Source organism: Pseudorca crassidens, chromosome 19 (genome assembly GCF_039906515.1).
Source record: "Pseudorca crassidens isolate mPseCra1 chromosome 19, mPseCra1.hap1, whole genome shotgun sequence".
Taxonomy (NCBI): Eukaryota; Metazoa; Chordata; class Mammalia; order Artiodactyla; family Delphinidae; genus Pseudorca; species Pseudorca crassidens.
The window spans coordinates 15,056,109-15,075,094 of NC_090314.1; the positions used below are offsets into that span (position 1 = coordinate 15,056,109).

At 36.5% G+C, this 18,986-nt stretch overlaps 1 protein-coding gene across 2 annotated transcripts in view; it reads right to left on the minus strand.

The window, feature by feature from the left end:
• Nucleotides 1-3,916: 3,916 nt before the first annotated feature.
• The window catches only part of PAFAH1B1 (platelet activating factor acetylhydrolase 1b regulatory subunit 1), a 73,263-nt gene continuing 58,193 nt past the window's right edge, over nt 3,917-18,986 (minus strand). For both annotated transcript variants that reach the window (XM_067714576.1, XM_067714577.1), the window contains exons 6-11: nt 15,608-15,776; nt 13,753-13,855; nt 12,811-13,039; nt 11,288-11,389; nt 8,769-8,925; nt 3,917-7,856 (exon numbers count right to left, since the gene is read on the minus strand). In XM_067714576.1, the coding sequence (XP_067570677.1) occupies nt 7,783-7,856; nt 8,769-8,925; nt 11,288-11,389; nt 12,811-13,039; nt 13,753-13,855; nt 15,608-15,776 (834 nt within the window). In that variant the 3' untranslated portion in view covers nt 3,917-7,782. The remainder of the gene's footprint in view (nt 7,857-8,768; nt 8,926-11,287; nt 11,390-12,810; nt 13,040-13,752; nt 13,856-15,607; nt 15,777-18,986) is intronic.

Below are 18,986 nucleotides of genomic sequence, written 5' to 3' on the forward strand. Positions count from 1 at the left end.
AGGGTTAGTGTGAGAACTGGCATGCAGGTCGTGGGGCAGCTGCGCGAGGTGGAATACAGGTCTAGCTTGTGTGAGCCTCTTTGTGTCCCCCACGCTGGTCTTTCACTTTCTGCTCTACTTTCTTCCCTGTTTGCATTTCTCTTAACATGCATATTACTTTTACAACTTAAAAAATATTTTTAAAAGAACTGTTACTACTTTTAAGTTGTATCATCTGTCTCCACTTGCTTCTGCCCTCCAGACTCATTGGGTTTTTTTGTTTTAATTGAAGTATCGTTGATTTACAACGTTGTGTTTCTGGTGTACAGCAAAGTGATTCAGTTGTACATTATCTATACCTATGTATGTGTATGTATGTATTCTTTTCCATTATGATTCAGTACAGGATATTGAATATAGTTCCCTGTGCTACACAGTAGGACCTCGTTGTTTATCTAGTTTATGTATAGTAGTTTGTATCTGCTAATCCCGAACTCCTAATTTATCCCTGCCCCACCCCCTTCCCCTTTGGTAACCATAAGTTTGTTTTCTATGTCTGTGAGTCTGTTTCTGTTTTGTAAATAAATTCATTTCTGTCATATTTTACATTCCACATATAAGCAGTATCATATGGTACTTGTCTTTGACTTAGCATAATAATCTCTAGGTCCATCCATGTTGCTGCAAATGGCATTATTTCATTGTTTTTATGGCTGAGTGGTATTCCACTGTATATATGTACCACATCTTTATCCATTCATCTCTTGATGGACATTTAGATTGCTTCCACGTCTTGGCCACTGTATTGTGCTGCTATGAACACTGAGGTGCATGTGTCTTTCTGGATTAGGGTTTTCTCCGGATATATGCCCGGGAGTGGGATTGCTGGATCACTATTTTTAGTTTTTTAAGGAACCTCCATACTGTTTTCCATAGCGGCTGTATCAATTTACATTCCCACCAACAGTGTAGGAGGGTTCTCTCTTCTCCACACCCTGTCCAGCATTTATTATTTGTAGTCTTTTTAATGATGGCCATTCTGACCAGTGTGAGGTGATACTGCATTGTAGTTTTGATTTGCATTTCTCTAATAATTAGCAATGTTGAGCATCTTTTCATGTGCCTATTGGCCATCTGCATGTGTAGAAATGTCTGTGTAGGTCTTCTGCCCATTCTTTGATTGGGTTGTTTTTTTTTTTTGTAATTGAGTTGAATGAGCTGTTTGCATATTTTGGAAATTAAGCCCTTGTCGGTGGCATCATTTGCATTGTTAAATATGAATATTGAGAGAACTGTTAGACTTAGTTGAGGAATTCCTACATATCCTAAAGGTGAGAATAAGGTATCCTGATGTGGCCCGAGTATTTCCTGCCCCGCCGCCCCTGACTCCCAGTATCTACACTAGCGATCAAACAAGGCATGCTTGATCAGGACACCTTACAGAGGACAGGAGGGCCTCCTCAAATGCAAAGAAATACCCCCATTAAACAGGGAAATCCACTGATTAAAAAAAAGAACTCAAGACACTGGGATGCAGGCCATTCAGGACACAGTTGCCCTGAGAATAGTCATTTCATATAGAATGAGTGAGGAGCCTTCCTATGTTGCAAGTGTGGGCAACGTTAATTCTTATCCATTCCCAGCCTCTACCCCATTCCTCATGGTCGCCCCACAGTGGAGCTGGCAGTGTGGTGACAGAGAGGGGCTTGGGGATGGGATGAGGGTCTTTCCTGTATGGCTAAAAGTAGGTTAAATGATTGTTTCAGAGATGTCAGAAGGCCCTCCTTATACATAAATAGCTAATTAGATGCTTAATACAGGCAGAACCAGATAAGGGAAAGAGCTAGTGCATTTGGGTTCAGGTCCCAGCTCACTCTTTAATTAGCTTAATACCCTTGGCATATGACCTCACCTTAAGTGAGCCAGTTTTCTTGTCTGTAAAAATGTGCTAATATCCACCAGCAGGGGATGTATGTGAGGAAGACAGTATGTTGAGAATAAGGGTGTTGGCCTGACAGGCATTCAGATGTTGGGTATTTTCCTTCCTTTAGTCCCTGCACCAGCCACTTTCATTTAAGAGGGCTGGTGACCAAGTGGGGCTGATGACAAAATGGTGTTTTGTGAAAGTGATGGTTATTATTATTTATTCTTGTTCAGAAGCAAACAGTGATCTCAAAACACTCTTAGGAGAGTGTTTGCATGATGTGTCTAAACAACTGCAGGAAAATGAAATCTTTTTTTAAATGCAGGTGTGGCAAAGTGCTGAATTTATTCATTTATAACATTCACTTTTAGAAGTTTGTGTTTCTGATACGATGGGGAAAAAAATGCAGTGTTTCGGTTCAGCCTTTTCATTTACTGGATTTATGTATAAAAGATCTTGGAAAGGCAGTTACTTTGGTGTAAGAGAAAAATCCTTGCCCTTCGTCCCTGGATGTAACTATCCTGTATGTTTACATAAGAAATAATAAACTGGAGATGTGCGTGGAAGAAAAATATTCACAAAGGAACAAAACTCCATGTATGAAACTGTTGGCGAGAGAGGTTTGAGTTCAAACCCCAGCTGGAGGGCCCCGGGACCAGTGACTTGTCTAAATTTTTGTCTTCAGGGAGAAGTTAGTTCATTTAGATCAGTGGTTCTCAAACTTGAGCCTGAATCAATCATCTGGATGGTTTGTTAAAACGGATTTGCTGGGTCCCACCCTGTGACAGATACAGCAGGTCTGAGCTAGAGCCCAAGGACTTGCATTTCTAATGAGCTCCCAGGTGATGCTGATGCTGGCACGGGGAGCACACTGAGAATGACTTTCCTAGAGGGTTCTGGTACGTCAGCAGTGGAGCATCGTCAAGTCTGCAGGCAAGACAAGTTCCACCAAAGACTAACAGGGATAGAGCTGCCTCACCCAGGATGCAGCACCATTTCTCCAAGTCTTCCATGTTCCTCCAGTCCTTGTCCTACATCAGGGAAAGACGCAACCATGAGTCTTAGAAGGAAGCTTGACGTGTGTGACAAACCAACAGGTTTTGAAGAGCTAAGTGCACTTCCGGATAGTGATACTAAAGCTGGAAATCTCCACTCTCAGTGGTTAGGCTCATCATCTGGATCTCAGCCTAGGGGAAAAGAGGAGCCCTGCAAAGAAATGGAAAAGCTGCAAAACGCAGGACGCTAACTTCAAGCAAATTACCTTGTGCTCTTGGCCCAGCTTCCCATTTGGAGGAGGGGGTGGGTAGAGAAGCTACCTTCTAAATGGCAGGATGACAGTTGGGCTGTGAGAAAAGAGCACATCATTCAACTTGTCCTTTGCGGGAGACCTCACGGGTGCCCTGAAACACTTACGCATGCTAGCTGGGCAGTAGTCCAGGGATGAAGGCAGGACGTGGCCGACATATGTAAAGCACATAGAAAGCCGTGGGGCTTCTGGGAAAAGGGTGAAGATTCTTGGTACATTTCAACCGAAATTTTTAAAACAGTATTAATAATCTCCAAGAATCCAGGACCACTGGGCAGAATTAAAAGGCTCATTAACAGAACAAAGGCAGTTAGGGTCACTTCTCCCCGGGGCCCTGAGGCTGTAACAGGTCCTTCCTGGCCTCAGCTGTAGTCACTGTCAGAAAGGGCTGCTGGAGGGCAGGGTGGAGCCTTGGAAAACAGTCTGGAGCTGCCTGACCCAGTGGTTGTGCGAGCCCCTCAGGCAAGAACCCCTGCAGCTGTGCTCCTTAGTTCCCTCCTGCAAATAGGGTGAAGGAAGCAAGACAGCAAAGGCAGTGCTGGCACTGCCCTGAAGAAAGGCCTTCCATCCAGGCCCTGCTAGCAACTTGCATATCTTATTCTCCATATGACTGGTGCTGAACACAACCCTGCTTCCTATTAGGACTCAATTTGAAAGGTTTTAAATCTGCGCACAAAAAGACTAAAAAAAAAAAAAAAAACCACATCTAGTTTTATAGGCATTTAATAGTTTACCAATTGGTACAATAAGATTTTTTTAATATGCAGAAAACATGAATAAATCTTGTTTTACACAGTCTGAGAGCAACAAATCTTACTGTAAAACACGAGAGCAATATTATATACATTCCTTTACTGATTTTTTTAAAATTGTGTCAATATCTTCAGTTAACTCTTACAATCTGGGGAACTGTTTTCTCCAATCACCACCTCTGTAACTGTTCGTTCGTATGAAATCAACGTTCGCCTTCATGTCAGTGTCAGGATCAACTTCTAACTCGAAGATTGTGTGTTTTGTTTCTACCATCTTCAGAGTGAGCTTTAGGGATGCTTGAAGGATAGGCAGGACAAGAAAGCAGCCACTTACATGATATAGTGGAAAGATAAAAAGGCCAGTTCGGTCCAGTCGTGACTTGTAAATCCAGCTTGCCCTCCCCCTCCCCCACTGAAAAAAACCAAAACCTTTTTCACCGATTTCGTACATGTTGCTTCTCTACCAGGCGATTCTTCTTTGCATCATCTAGGTTAGTTAACACACTGGACTTATATACAGCTGGACAGAGAGGAACCATTTTAAGTGCCTTTTCCTTCAACAGTTTTATCTTCAGTTGCTTAAGGATTATCAAGCCACCACTGTCAACAAAACAAAATATCCTTTACTTCTAAATAGTTTTTCTTTAAATAAATATTAAAAAAAAACTATTTAATGAGTGATATTATCTGGAAGTTCACATAGAAACAGAAAGAGGCAAACAGGAGAGCAGGGCACTGACAGTAAGGAGACTGGGCTTGGTGATCTAGAGCCAAAGCTTCCGAAGGCTACAGCGAGCGCCCACAGCCCTGACGACGTGCTAACACTAGTGAGTTTTAGAGCAGTGCTCTGGGCACACCATTGGTCACACCACAATGGACAAAACAGGACAGTCTCAGTCTCCTAAAGTGCAAGAGGCCATGTCAAAAAGCAACTATTCTCCAAGCCATGTCTAAACCAGTTTCCGTGGCTTGCACTTTGAAGAGTGCAGCTAGGACTTCTTGGGCACGTTATATTAGGGTGGCAATGGAATGTGTTTTCACACACACAAAAGGTCAATCATCATCTGAGGATGCAATTCTACCAGCTTTTTATTTCTTAAATAAGTGGCCAATTTGATTGAGACAGTGACAAAGCAGCAGTGAACCTCTAAACCAATCAATAAATTCCTCTACTTACAATCCAAACCGGTAACCTCATCATTGTACTCATCCCAGGCAAGGCACAGGGTTAGACAGCAGACAGAGAAAACGCAGGAAACAGGAAGAAAGGGCATCAACAGGGCAGTGTCAAACAACAGTGCAGGAAAACTCTGCAAATCTGCTTCCGGATTGTGGATGGATCACTCTCCCCACCCCCTTCATTATTCAAACAGGGCTCGTTACACTTGGATCCAGTTGAGGACCATCCCTGAGATTCAACGTTCGCTGCTTCGTAAATGGAGGATGTCTGGTAACTCAACTTAAGCAGCAGGCTGTGGCAATCTCCCAGTAAGGATGACTTTGTTTACAGAGTGATAGTTTCTCCTTGTCAGTGGAAGTCACTGCAGGCTGCAGGGAAAACCCAGCGACAGTGGCTTTGTTTCCTCCTAAATCGGTACCATTTTTTTTCCTTTATTGTTCGTATCTAGGAGTGATTTCTAGATGTTGTGGCTTACCCTTAAACAATTCGTGTTGCTACATGCTAAAAATGAATTAAAATACAAGACATTTATACATGTACAAACAAATGTTAAAGATGCACCATTTCTATGTATTTATATTTCTTAAAATAGGACAGGAAATAGCAGCAAACAAGAACAAAGATATCTTCCGTAGCTTCTGTAGAAAAATCCAGTCAGAACAGCTAAGGGGAAACAAAAAAAGACTTCTCAATGTGAGCAGGGTTGTGAGGCAATATTGTCCTGAAAGTTATTCTACTGTATTTAAGAAATTAGCTTAAGTTGTAATTTTTGTCCTCAAAAATAGCCATTAGTTTTCAAAACACTTCCTTCCAGAGACATCTCTCGGGAATTATTAAAAACAAACAAGCAAACAAACAAAAAGACAAAAGCTAGACATAAAGCTGCTTCTAGTAAATATATGGCCTGTTCTCTGTGTGTGTATCTACAGGACATTAACTCTAACCCTTTGTCTTTTTCAGGAACCAAATTTCCACTGAATACTAAAAGGGATATTTTTTTTTAAAAAATCACATATTACACAAATGAATAAATGCAATCCAGGATAAATTTCTTTGTTAAACTATCTTTGTTATTTCATTGTTCTGTTAACTTTTCAAATGACCTTCTTTAAAAAAATGTTGGTTAGCTAAGCAATGGGATTATTTATTAATAATCTGCAATGGAATATTGTTTTCAAAGTCATAGATAAAAATTTTCTTAAACCTACTTGTAGTAACTTTGGACCACAATATACAATATATCAGGGATGTGTAAAATGCTCAACAGCCAAACTGGGGGTGGAGGTGGCGGATAACGGAATTGACTTTCCTTTAGCTGGGAAAAATTCCCCCAGAGTCAGACCTGGTTTTCAGAAGCGTTAGGATCAAAAAGGAGTTGTTCTAAAGCATGGTATTCCACAGCAAGATTTATTCTATTTATATGTTTTAGCACTTCTTCAAAAACCCAGGACCCAAGGACATGGAGGTTGTATGTGTGTGATATACATACATATACAGACTTATCCACTTATAGATAGGCCCATATACTCATAAACATTTATACATAAACAAAAGGTGAAAACACAGTACATTTTTATGCACGCTCCATTAAACCCTGTCTTTTTATAAACTTGTAAGTTAAACACAGTTCAAATCGATATCAGATTCATGTTGAAAAACAAACTGCTGTATTTCTCCCACTCCCTTAAAATGGACAACATAACCTTTTCAATATTTCTTTGTCATTATGTTATGCACATTGCACATCCCTAAAAAACATCAAAAACAAATAGTGATTTGTACCATGACACACTCAATGGGAAGATTAAACTCTACTTGGAAGTCACATCACTATACAGTCTAACAGTATGGAGAATACAACTAGAAGTGTGTCTAGTGTGGAAAATAGAAGCTTAGAGTATTACAGTGTTTTTTAAACCTGTTTACAAAGCATTAAGACCCAAATGAAATAAATGATTTGTTATTAGCTGCTGAGATTTTTCTTATTTCAGATTTACAGTCATTTTCTTACATAAATATACCACTAGCCTTTGCTTGATAGGCTGCCAAAACAAATGTATCCTACTGATTTGGCAAATGTGTCATGACAAAAATTCCAATGTGTAATCCCCATTAATTACATAGATGGTTCAGAAGATTCTGAATTGTAGCCTTATTATCTAACATCCTTAAAGAAGATTTATTAAGCACACTTAAGTGATGTTACATAGATACACATTTCAGAAAAAGCCCTAATAACCACCACTTTCCCCCAAATGAGGCCATCAAGTCAGGCACCAACAGACAGCAGAAAGGAAAACAGGAATTAATAATCCAACATAAAACGACACTGTCAACTATTCAGTTTAGTGCCCTAGTTCAATTTATTCAACTTCTGCCTTCTTAGGCCTGGTGTGACCAATGCCAGCCCAGGTTTTTAAACCCTATGGTACTTCTAGACAACGTATGTAAATTTACAGTATACAATTTGGATTCACCATGCATGAATACTTTGTGTGTAACATTTAATAAGCTCAATCTACATCCAGAATAATTTACATGAAAGGACAATATTTATTTAAACAGAGCTCAATGGGGTAACCATGGTATCATCAGAGTGCATCCAGAGGAAACAAGGGAGGAGGGGCCAAATGAAACTCAATCAACGGCACTCCCACACCTTTACTGTTTGATCTACACTGCCAGTAACCACATATGGTGCCGTCTTATGGAAATCTGAAAGAAAAAGAGAAGGCTTATTTTAAAATCAGACTGAGCCAGATACAATTTTTAATAAGCCACAAAATAAGCACATCCAAGTGCCAGGAATACTCATTCTTTTTCTCTATACAGCCACACATCTACCCCTAGCAGGTACATCAAGCTTATCAACTAGGTGAAGGAAGCTGAGCCTTAATGATTAAATCCTGTACTACTAACACCCTAAAAAAATACTTCCCCCACTATCCTCATCCCAACTGAGGCTGAATGAACACTGAATTCTAACAACAAGGACAGCCTCAATGTATCCATTTATTGAACACTTACTATGTTCTAGGCTTAGTACTAATGCTTTATATTCACATTTGATCCTTCTAATGACCCTGTAAGGTTAAGCATTAGCCCTATTCTACTGAGGCTTTACCTTCATTATTAGATCCATCATACACTAGTGTATTGTATTTTACTTTATTCACTATCTTAAATTCTAGATTCAGGTCCAGATGATACTGAGGATGTTTATTAAGTGTAAATACAGTTCCCTGAGTTTACAATAGTATATATCTGCCAGAGTAAAAAGGTTGAGTAAGATTTCCTCTGAGAAACTTACAAACTAGTAGGGAAGAAAAATTACCCATCATAGTGCTCAGTAAGCATCCTCTTCATAATTCTAGCTTCCAAACCAATGTTGTGCAATGGAGAAAATAATTTTTTTTTATTATAAGGCTGATGATGGAAAGAGAGAGTTAAGAAAGGAGAATTTAAAACAAATGGCAGGAATCCATAAAGTTTTTAACCTGTCTTCTCTATTCTGCCCTGAAAGAACATGTTCATTTCTTACCTGGAAACATCCACATGGTTACATAAAACTGTTAGGTCTGGCACCCCAAAACCTAACTGCTCAGAAACCTCGTAACTTGTACATACCCAAGGAGGTAACAAAGTGTTCATGCGCATTGAGGGTCTTCATGCATCGCTTGTTCTTGTAATCCCACACACGCAGGGTCTTGTCATCAGCGCAACTCAAGATAAACTTCCCCCCAGAATGGAACAGAACTCCACGTACCCAGTTATCATGACCCACCTTAAAAACAAAGAGGTATTTGACTTAATAAAGGGATAAATAATTTAAAAAGCATCTATGAAAATAGTAAGTCATTACTCAAAGTGGATTGGAACTACATACACTAAAAACGTCAATGCCAAAAAAGACAAAAGGGGGAAAAAGTCTAAGGAATTCTAGGTTAAAGGAAAGTGGAAACTAACAATATATGACCAGTAAATGCAACATATAATACTTGACTGGCTCCTGGAAAGAGGCTAAAATAAAGTTATAAAGGACACTACTGGGGTAAATGGAGAAAATTTAAATACGTAGTGTATTAATGTTAAATTTCTTCAGTGTGATAATTTTATTATGGTTATACAGAATAGCCCTTGTTTTTAGGAGATACATGTTAAAATATCTGGGGTCAAGTGTCATGATGTCTACAAGTAACTTTCAAACTGTTCAGCAAAATCTACATATACACACACAGAGAAAAGAAAATGTTGACAACTGGCGACTCTAGGTGAAGGATATATAGGTATTTACTGCATATCTTTATTCATCCATTCATCTATCTATATCCCCTGTCCAGCAGTTTCATTTCTTGCAATCTATCCTAAGAAATAATCAAGAATGTGTCTAGATGACTTGGTTAACGAAGACGTTCAGCAAAGCACTGTATGTAATAAGTGTATCTAATGATATGAGCAACTGCCACATACCTTCTAAATTAAAAGTCTGCTGCAAAGCAGTATGTACGGTATACCATTTTTACATAGAAAACCCCCCACCATATTCATCTACATAGTAATTTAAGAAAAAGGTTTAGAACTGCACAGTCCAACAGGATAGCCATTAGTCACGTGTGGCTATTTAAATATAAACTAAAATTAAATACAATCAACAATTCAGTCCTTCAGTCTCACTAGCCACATTTCAAGAGCTCAACAGCTGCCCGTGGCTAGTCGCTACCATGCTGGATAGTGTAGACACAATATCATCACAGAAAGCTCTACTGGACAGCTCTAGTCTACGAAAATACACTTGCTAGGTATTATTAGGTATGGTAAAGTGATCTGAGGGTGATTTTTATTTTAACTTTTCTGTTTATTTCTCAAATTTTCTAAAATGTAAATAGCTATATTGCTTTTGTAAAAGAACCTCCCTCCCTCCCAAAGAGCTAAAAAAAGAAAAAGAAAAGAGACAACCAAGGTGACATATCTTTTGCCTTGGTTTACTTTTTTTGCCTTTGCCCTTACTCAAAAAAATACTTTGTTGGGCTTCCCTGGTAGCACAGTGGTTGAGAGTCCGCCTGCCGACACAGGGGACACGGGAAGATCCCACGTGCCGTGGAGCGGCTGGGCCCGTGAGCCATGCCGCTGAGCCTGCGCTCCGCAACGGGAGAGGCCCCAACAGTGAGAGGCCCGCGTACCGCAACAAAACAAAACAAAAACTTTGTTATCTGTAAAAGCCACCAATCACTGGAGTTGTAGAAGCTTCAACAAAAATCAAATCACATTTCTTGTGGCCACACCAAAATAAAGCAGAGAAAAGAATCCTCCTTCAGTTGAAAAACAGGAGCCAGAAACCTCCAGGGAAATTAATGGTGACCTGTGTTGTTACAGAAGAGAGCACGTGCTTTCTGATTTTTAAATGTAGATCATGTTTTCTAACAGCAACATAGTATACCTGAACTCAGCTCAGAATACTAAGAGGAGAGTTTAATTTTCTAATCAGTTCTTGATGATACTTCCATATGTGTCTATCATATGCTACAGAGAGACAATCACTTCAAGGTATGATTAGCACTTAAAGAATCTCTAAACCAACATGGATACCAAATTAGAAAAACTGCTACTGGATTAATGTCCACAGATCCCCTACTATCATTTATATATCCTCATACTAAAATCTAGATGAAATAGGCTCCTAAATGAAATAAACATTTCCAAGTCATAAAGCTAACACCATTAATTTCAGAATGATAAACCAAATGAACTCCAACATGCAAATATATAGGTAATAATTAAAAGGATTCATATTAAAATTAAATATAATGAAATCGAAAAGCAAACAGCTTCAAAAAATGAATGAGTCTGTAATATTACTGTTTCCCCTCCTCAGGAGATGTCACATAATTTTTAGAGGTAGAGTGGCTAGACTCTCCCTCCTAGCACTGACTGGCTTTGCAGACCCTTTGTATAACATAATATTCTACAGGAATGACCTCCATATCACTGCAACCATGGACTTAACGACAAGAAGTCTATTTATAAAGAAGTTATTTTAAAACCTCAAATAATTCAGATTATTTAATAAGATATCACAAGGCATCTGACCCAAAAAGATATGCACACAGTAAAAATGCGAAAGCAGCAGTAAGATTATGCAAACTTACAAGGGTCATAAGGCACATGCCAGTACTGACGTCCCACATCTTGATAGTCTTGTCTCTGGATCCAGACAGTAAGAATGGTCCAGGCTTGCCACTTTTTTTAGTCTATAGAAAACATATAAAAATTAAGTTTCCCAGGCAAGAAGTTAGGTAAGGACTTTAAATGACAACTACCTAGCAATGATCTATACTTCTAATTTTGTAAAAACCATTTTCTGACAATAATAAAAATTGTATCTATTCAAGGTATACAACTTCATGTTCTGAGACATGTATACGCTGTAGAATGGTTACTATAATCAAGCTAATTAATGTAAACATCACCTCACAAAACTACGTTTTTTTGTGTGTGATGAGAACACTGAAGATCTACCCTCTTAGCAAATTTCAAGTATACAATACAGTACTGTTAACTATAGTCACCATGCTGTATGTACATCAGATATCCAGGACTTATTCATCTTGTTTTTCTCTACTGAAATACAGAAGTCTTTTGACATACCTAGGTTACACAGGAAGGACCTAGATAATATAAAAGTAGAAAATTTCCACTTAGATTAGGATTCAGTTTCTACAACACCAATGGATGGTAAATTTATTGCTCAAGACTTCTGTAATCACGAAAAATTTAAAAACTATTTAATTTATCATTTATATAAAGTCCAACCACAACGAATTTATGACATATGGTACATAAACACCACCAGGTGGCAGTAAAAAAAAAAAAAGTCTGAAAATGCAACCAAGCCAGCCAACTAGAAAGAGATTACAATAGAAGATTCATTTTGAAAAATAATTGGGGGGTGGAGGGATGGGGAATCCTCCTTCATTTATTAAAATGTAATTTTAAAAAACCCATGATAGGAACGTCTCTATAAAAAAGAAATGTGAAAGAAAATAAAAAAGAAATGTGGTCAATTTTGGCTCATACAACTTATTCACAGAATTAATTATTCTGTAATTTTAAGGTAATAATTACAAAGAATGAAATCATGAAGAGCACAAATTAAGAATCATGAAAAAATAATATAACTCCAGATTCAGCTAGTGTTTCTAATGATCAAGAGTATCGGAGGCCTCCATATAAAATATTCTTCATTTAAAACAAATATTTAAATGCTGAACTGCATCTTACCATAAATTTATAAATAAAATAATTATGTTCATTAAGGAACACTATTCTTCTAAAAGGTAACTTTAACCTCTCCCATAAGTTTTATTTTTTGCATTGGTATACTCTTATAACAATGACATTTCTGACTAATTTAAATGACCATTTTTACTCTTCAGGAGAACCCCCATCCCAGAACACACCAAGGGTCAGCTGACAGCAACAGTAACCACTAGTTAAAAAATATAAACACATCTATCTGCAAGTTGGAACAGTAAAGAGTTTCAAGATTCAGAATTCTGGGATGCAGATTTTTAAATGCATTAATGGCATGAAATAGAGAATCAGGAAGGTTATTTAAAGTTCTGAGATACTAGCAACAAAACCATGAAATAACATATAAATCATACAGTACCTCAGATCCTGTCGCTTCAGAGATGCAAGAATAGGAGCTTTCTGGAGCCCAGGAAATGCATTCTACCACATGCTCATGTTCTCGAAGCTCAGCCTTGCATTCCTTTGTTGCTACGACCCACACGCGCACAGTCTGGTCGTTGGAACAACTGGCTATCAGAGTGCCGTCTTGATTTGGCCGCACCATACGTACCCATTCTCTGTGTCCTGTGAATGTCTTCACACAGTAGCTATCAAAATAAGTAATAGTTTGCATCGTGAATGGCAATCATTGGGACCCTTCCCAGAAGTGATACAAAACTAGCTATGCACTGGAATGAAGAGAATGGCATCATATGCAAGTCAACAGAATACACGTACATTCCTGGTTAATAAAAGATGGGGACAGGCTGGAAAGTCAAACATCAGTTAAAATAAGCTGATGGAAGTATCATTAAGGAGCTAACCAAATCAAAATCTACAAGGTAAAAAATAGAGAGAAATAAAATCTTTTAACTAAGCACACACAGTAAACCTAACAAAAATATTTCTAGCCATGTTGGGGAAAAGGCATGCTCTTACTAATCTGGACAAAACCAGTAGGTTAAGGTTTTATTATAACAATCATGTAATTCTAAGCACAACCAAATTAAGCCTAATAGGGGCATACCTGCACAAATGTTATTTACATTTTAATTCAACCCAGAGAGATAACCTAAAAGAAGACCACAGAGAAAGTAAGCCATTACACAGAAAATGGCTCTCAAGGATATAGTTTCTTTCATAATTTCTGTTCCTTTTGGATAGACATTTAGAGATTGAAACTTAAGTTTTAAAATATAACTGTCATGGTGATCATTCTGGGTTACAGCCAAATTTACTGGAACAATCAGAATATAATTGTGGGTTTTTTTGTTGAATATTATCTCTTTAAGCTGACGCCTTTTCAACTAAATCTACTTACCCAGTTTGCACTTCCCACATTTTTATAGTTTTATCCCTTGAGGCAGATACTATATGATCTCCATTGGGCATGATGGCTACTGAAGAAACATTGTGGTCATGGCCTAAAACACAAAACACAGTAACATACTAAGTAATATATCATCAAGAGCAATTAAACCTCAGTTCACCATGAGATTTCATCATGGGATTTCAAATATCACAGCAACTTTAAATACAATGGAGTTTTATATAAATTTGATAAGAAACCTGGATTTACACAAAAAAAGTTAAGGGATTAATAACAATAAAATAATCCACAATGAAACAAGCAGCCAGCTCAACTTATAATTACATTTCAACCTGTACAACTGTTTTAAAATCACAGGGAATCAGTATCATCAGCATTTGAATATATTAACACACTGAATGTTTATGAACACTAAAAAAAAAAATTTTCTATGGTTGTTATTCTAAGATATAAGATAGAAATAAGATTTACAGAGATGAACAGAATGGATAAGAAAAATGGGGATTTGGTTCCATATTTAAAATAGTTAAAAATTATTTTGTTGTTGTTGATATTCATAGGGGTAAAAAAAATAAAATGCATTATTCACAATGCTAGTTAGCTATCCTTTGCAAAAGAAGCCTCAGAGAATCCTTATAAGTATCACATTATTTTAAGGAACATAAAAGAACTCTTTAAGTTAGAGCAATAAGATACAGGCTACTTAAAGAAACAAATACAGATTTTACAAAAGGATTCAATAGAACTCCCTTGATCTGTAAGCTTCCCTAATGCACTTAATTTGGGGGAGTGGGGCGGGGGAGCATACCATTCAAATTACACCATCTGTGTAGTCACACAGCTTACTCAAGTGCTAACGTCACTGGATAATAATTAAAAAAATTTTTTTATTAACACAATATGCGTTCCTTAAATAAAACCCAAACATTCATATTTCAACATGTTTAAAAAAACAACAAAAATCCTTATTTAGTGAGCACCTCCTATGTACCAGGTGCTAAATCAGATGATTTGAGTATACAATCTCATTTTATCCTCACAACAACCCTATGACTTCAATTCTTAATTCAATACTTAAGTATTATTCATCTTACAGATTAGAGCTTACAATTTCCTAATGCCATTAAGTAAACAAGTAGGAATCGGAACCCAGATATCTGATTCCAAAGCCCATGCTCTTTCCATAAAGCCAAACTGCTTCAGAAAACAGTCTCCATGACAAGGGCTGGGAAAACAACTTAACAATGAGACTATAGTGTATGTGGAATATTAAAAAGTAAGCAAAGGAATATGGGTTCCAGCTTTTACTACATCTACTCTCTCTGACTTCAGTTTCCCAACTGCAAAAAATGAGAAACAACAATAAAACAACCCCAATAAATTCATTTTCTCTTCTTCTCAAGAACACATAGATGTCCTAGCAGTTTTTCTCATTCAAAAATATTTGTGAAAACAAGTATTTTATAACCACTAAGAGATACTTAAAACCTCGTAACAGAAAACAACTCTCAATTACCATAATTATCCATGGACTATCTACATCATATCCTCCTCCACTATAGACAGTAAGAATTGAATGTAGGGACCCAGTTGATTGCATGACTGATTTGACCAATAACAGAGTGATGTGAGTAACAAAACAAACAAACAAACAAAAAACACAGTCTGTTCTAGAACCATTAAGATTTCTGTGTTTGACTACTGTTACACTGTAAAATTAAAACCTAGTAAAGGGTAAAAAAAAGAATGGAATGTAGGAAACTTGCACACTGTTAGGAAACATTATCCATCTCTCTGGAATACCATGTTAGAACCCAATATCAAAATGCTATCCTCCACCCCTTACCATGCATGGTTCTGATGCATTCGAAGCCCTGAAAATCCCATAGTTTAATGGTCATATCCGCAGAACATGAAGCCAGAAGCTTGCCACTATGGTCGAATGAAATATCCTGTACAGAGTCTGTATGCCCCTTAAGAGTTCGTTCAAAATCTCCAGTCTCATAATCCCACACCTGTCAAGTGAACAGAAAATTGGTTAGCATCATATCACTCCTTTCTCAGTTCACATCTGCACTCGGCAGGCCAGTCTGGCACTATACTGACTAACTAAACAAGTAACAAAGGGTAACTCTCTTAGAAACAGCACATCTTCAAGTATAAATTGGACTTTTCTCTATAGAGAAAATCGATTATTAAATAGACCTCTAAAACCACATTTACTAAGCATCTACCATATATCTAACCATGCTAGTGATTAGGTATATAATGCAACAGGACAGAGTCCCATCCCAGTCTGACAGCAGGCAACAGACATGTTAAAAAGTAAATATAAGTACCGAAAAAAAAAAAAAAGGGTTTCAGAGGCCTATGACATGAATTTATATGTAGAATATTAGAGGAATGATAAAGGAGTATTCAATTCTACTAGACAAGCAAAGCTCAGACATCTAAGAGGCCAAGGAAAGACTTCACAAGATGTAACTATCCTTAAATAGCAGATTTACAGAAGCATATGTCATTATGATATAAAAACACTGAGCCACAGTCACATTCTTAAAGATAATTTTTCTAAAAAAAAAATAATAAGCTATCAAGAATAATTACTATTAGAAACAGATCTCAAGAACATACTAAACTTCTATCCTGGTGGCCAAATACTAGTCTGAAGTTAGTCTTTAACCAACACTAATTACATGCTCTAAAATCAAGTGACTGATTTCATTCTTTCCATAGTAAGTTCAAAGGTATCTGTGGTAGAGTGTATTTCACCCAATTTAGAGAAACTTAGAAAATGTATTTTGAAAATATAGAAACAATCTAAACATCCAATATTAGGGAAATGGCTACGCAGATATAAAATTTGCTACTGTAAGGAATTTATGGCACGTATACAATAATGTTATATAAAAAAGACACAAAATTACACACGATTACAACTATGTTAAAAAATGCACATAAGAAAAATAAACTATCCTCTAAAAACATTTTTTACAGTAAACTTACATAGCCTTCCCAAAATAAACATATTAAAATTTTACCATTTAAATGTTCAAGTATTTCTACATGGAAGTGATTACTGTATGTTTAGTTTTGTTCATATTTTGTTAGATATATCTTGAAGTATTCTGGAGTTTTTTGATGCTACTGTGGCATTTTTAAATTTCGATTTTCAATTATTCTAGTTTATAGAAATACAATTACTTTTTTTTTTTTTTTTTACAATTACTTTTTATATATTGACCTTGTATCCTGTCATTCTGTTACACTGTCATAATTCCAGCAAGTTTTTGTAGATTCTTTGGGATTTTCTATATAAAAGATCATGTTGTCTGCAAATAAAGGCAAGTTCCATTCTTTCCTTTCCAATCTATATGCCTTTTATTTCTTCTTCTTTACTGCACTGGCTAGGCACTCTAATACAAAGGTGAATTTAAGTGGTTGAGACTGGTCATCCTGGCCCTGATTCCTGAACTCAGCGGGGAAGCATTGCTTTCCACCATTAAGTATTATGTCCACTCTAGGTTTTCCAGATAGCTTTACCTTTTATCAGGCTGAGGAAGCTCCCTTCCCAGCTTGTTGAGAGTTTTTATCATGAATGGATGTTGGAATTTTGTCAAATGCTTCTCCTGAACCTACTATGTTTTTTTTGTTGATATGGTATATCACACTGATTGATTTTCAAATGTGGAACCAATCTTGCATTCTGGAATAAACCCTATTTGCTTATGACATAGTAATTGTCCTTTTTATGAACTGCTGGATTCAATTTGCTTATAATTTGTTAAGGATTTTGCATTTATGTTCATAAATGGTATTATATCGGTCTATAGTTTTCTTTTTTTTTGTAGTATCTTTACTCATTTTGATATCTAGTCGTTTCATTTCAACACCAAGAGTTCAGATGAATACTTTACATACTGAAAATAAACAAGGTGTGACCTTGAAGTTCACTTCCATTTAAGTTAATTTTCCTTCCATGCATTCATTAAAGAACACTGAAGCATTTTCCTCTAAAATAAATATACCCAGAATATGAACTGTGTCTCTTCATAAATGGTAAGCAAACAGAGCATTTTAGTGTTTATAAATGTCAGGAATTAATGAGAATTTTTTCTTTACTTGATATTTACCTTTTGTATGATTATAAAATAAATGCTCATGATAAAAAATATAACGTACTGATACAAAGGCAATAAAAAATATCCATTATCCTACCAATGGCATAGTTTTTCCATTTTTTCTATGCTCCTTTTAAAAAAGTACGGTGACCGTGTATACTTCATTATCCTGTTTTTCCCTTTGCATCTTATCATAAGGATTTCTCCATGCCATTAAAAACTTATTAGCAAACATTCTTTTAAAAGTAATTCCTAATATTTTCTAAACAAAAGGAAAAACTTTTTCATTATTATAGAAAGCATTATAGTGAAAACCTTTGAATAGTGAAAAATATCTGTCCTCATTCTGCAATAGTTAGGTCAGACAGTGATGGTGAAGAATTGAGTCAGAAAGTGTAAGCTTTCTAGCCCTTCATATATTCTATTAAATTGTTCTCCTGTAAGATTGTATCAAATGTAATGAGAATGCTTGCTTCATCAAATTCTTATCACCTCTGGGAATTCTCATTTAAAAAGTAAAATATCTTGGCAGATTTGATATATATTTTAACCTGCATTTCTTCTTCTATTAGTAGTGACGCCAAAGCTCTACTGTTGTTGGTTAGCCACTTTTTCTTCCTCTGAATTGTCTGTTCATGTCCTATAGTCCATTTTTCTGTTGAGATGTTACTGTTTTCCATATTTGTTTGAACTCTATATATTAAAGTTGGCAATCCTTGATCTGCTTTATTAGTTGAACGTATTTTTCAGTTTTGTTTGCTGTTCATTTTTCTTAACATTTAAGAACTAATTCTAAATGACAACCAGAAATAATGTTTCAAAAATTTAAATGATGCAATTAAAAAGTCATGAGCTATTCCTCTATCATTTTTCTTAAATTGTTGTAGTTCAAATGTTGATAATGTAAATGAATGACTCTAAAAGGAACATGTTATATTTATCAGATGCACAAGAGAAATTATATAATAAAATTTTAATTTTGTTATAACTATAACATTATCTACAATTTATTGGTGACTTACCATCCATCCACCAAACACTGTACTGTTATATACATTATGTATACATTACTTCATTTTAAGCAAAAGAATCTTATAGATATTT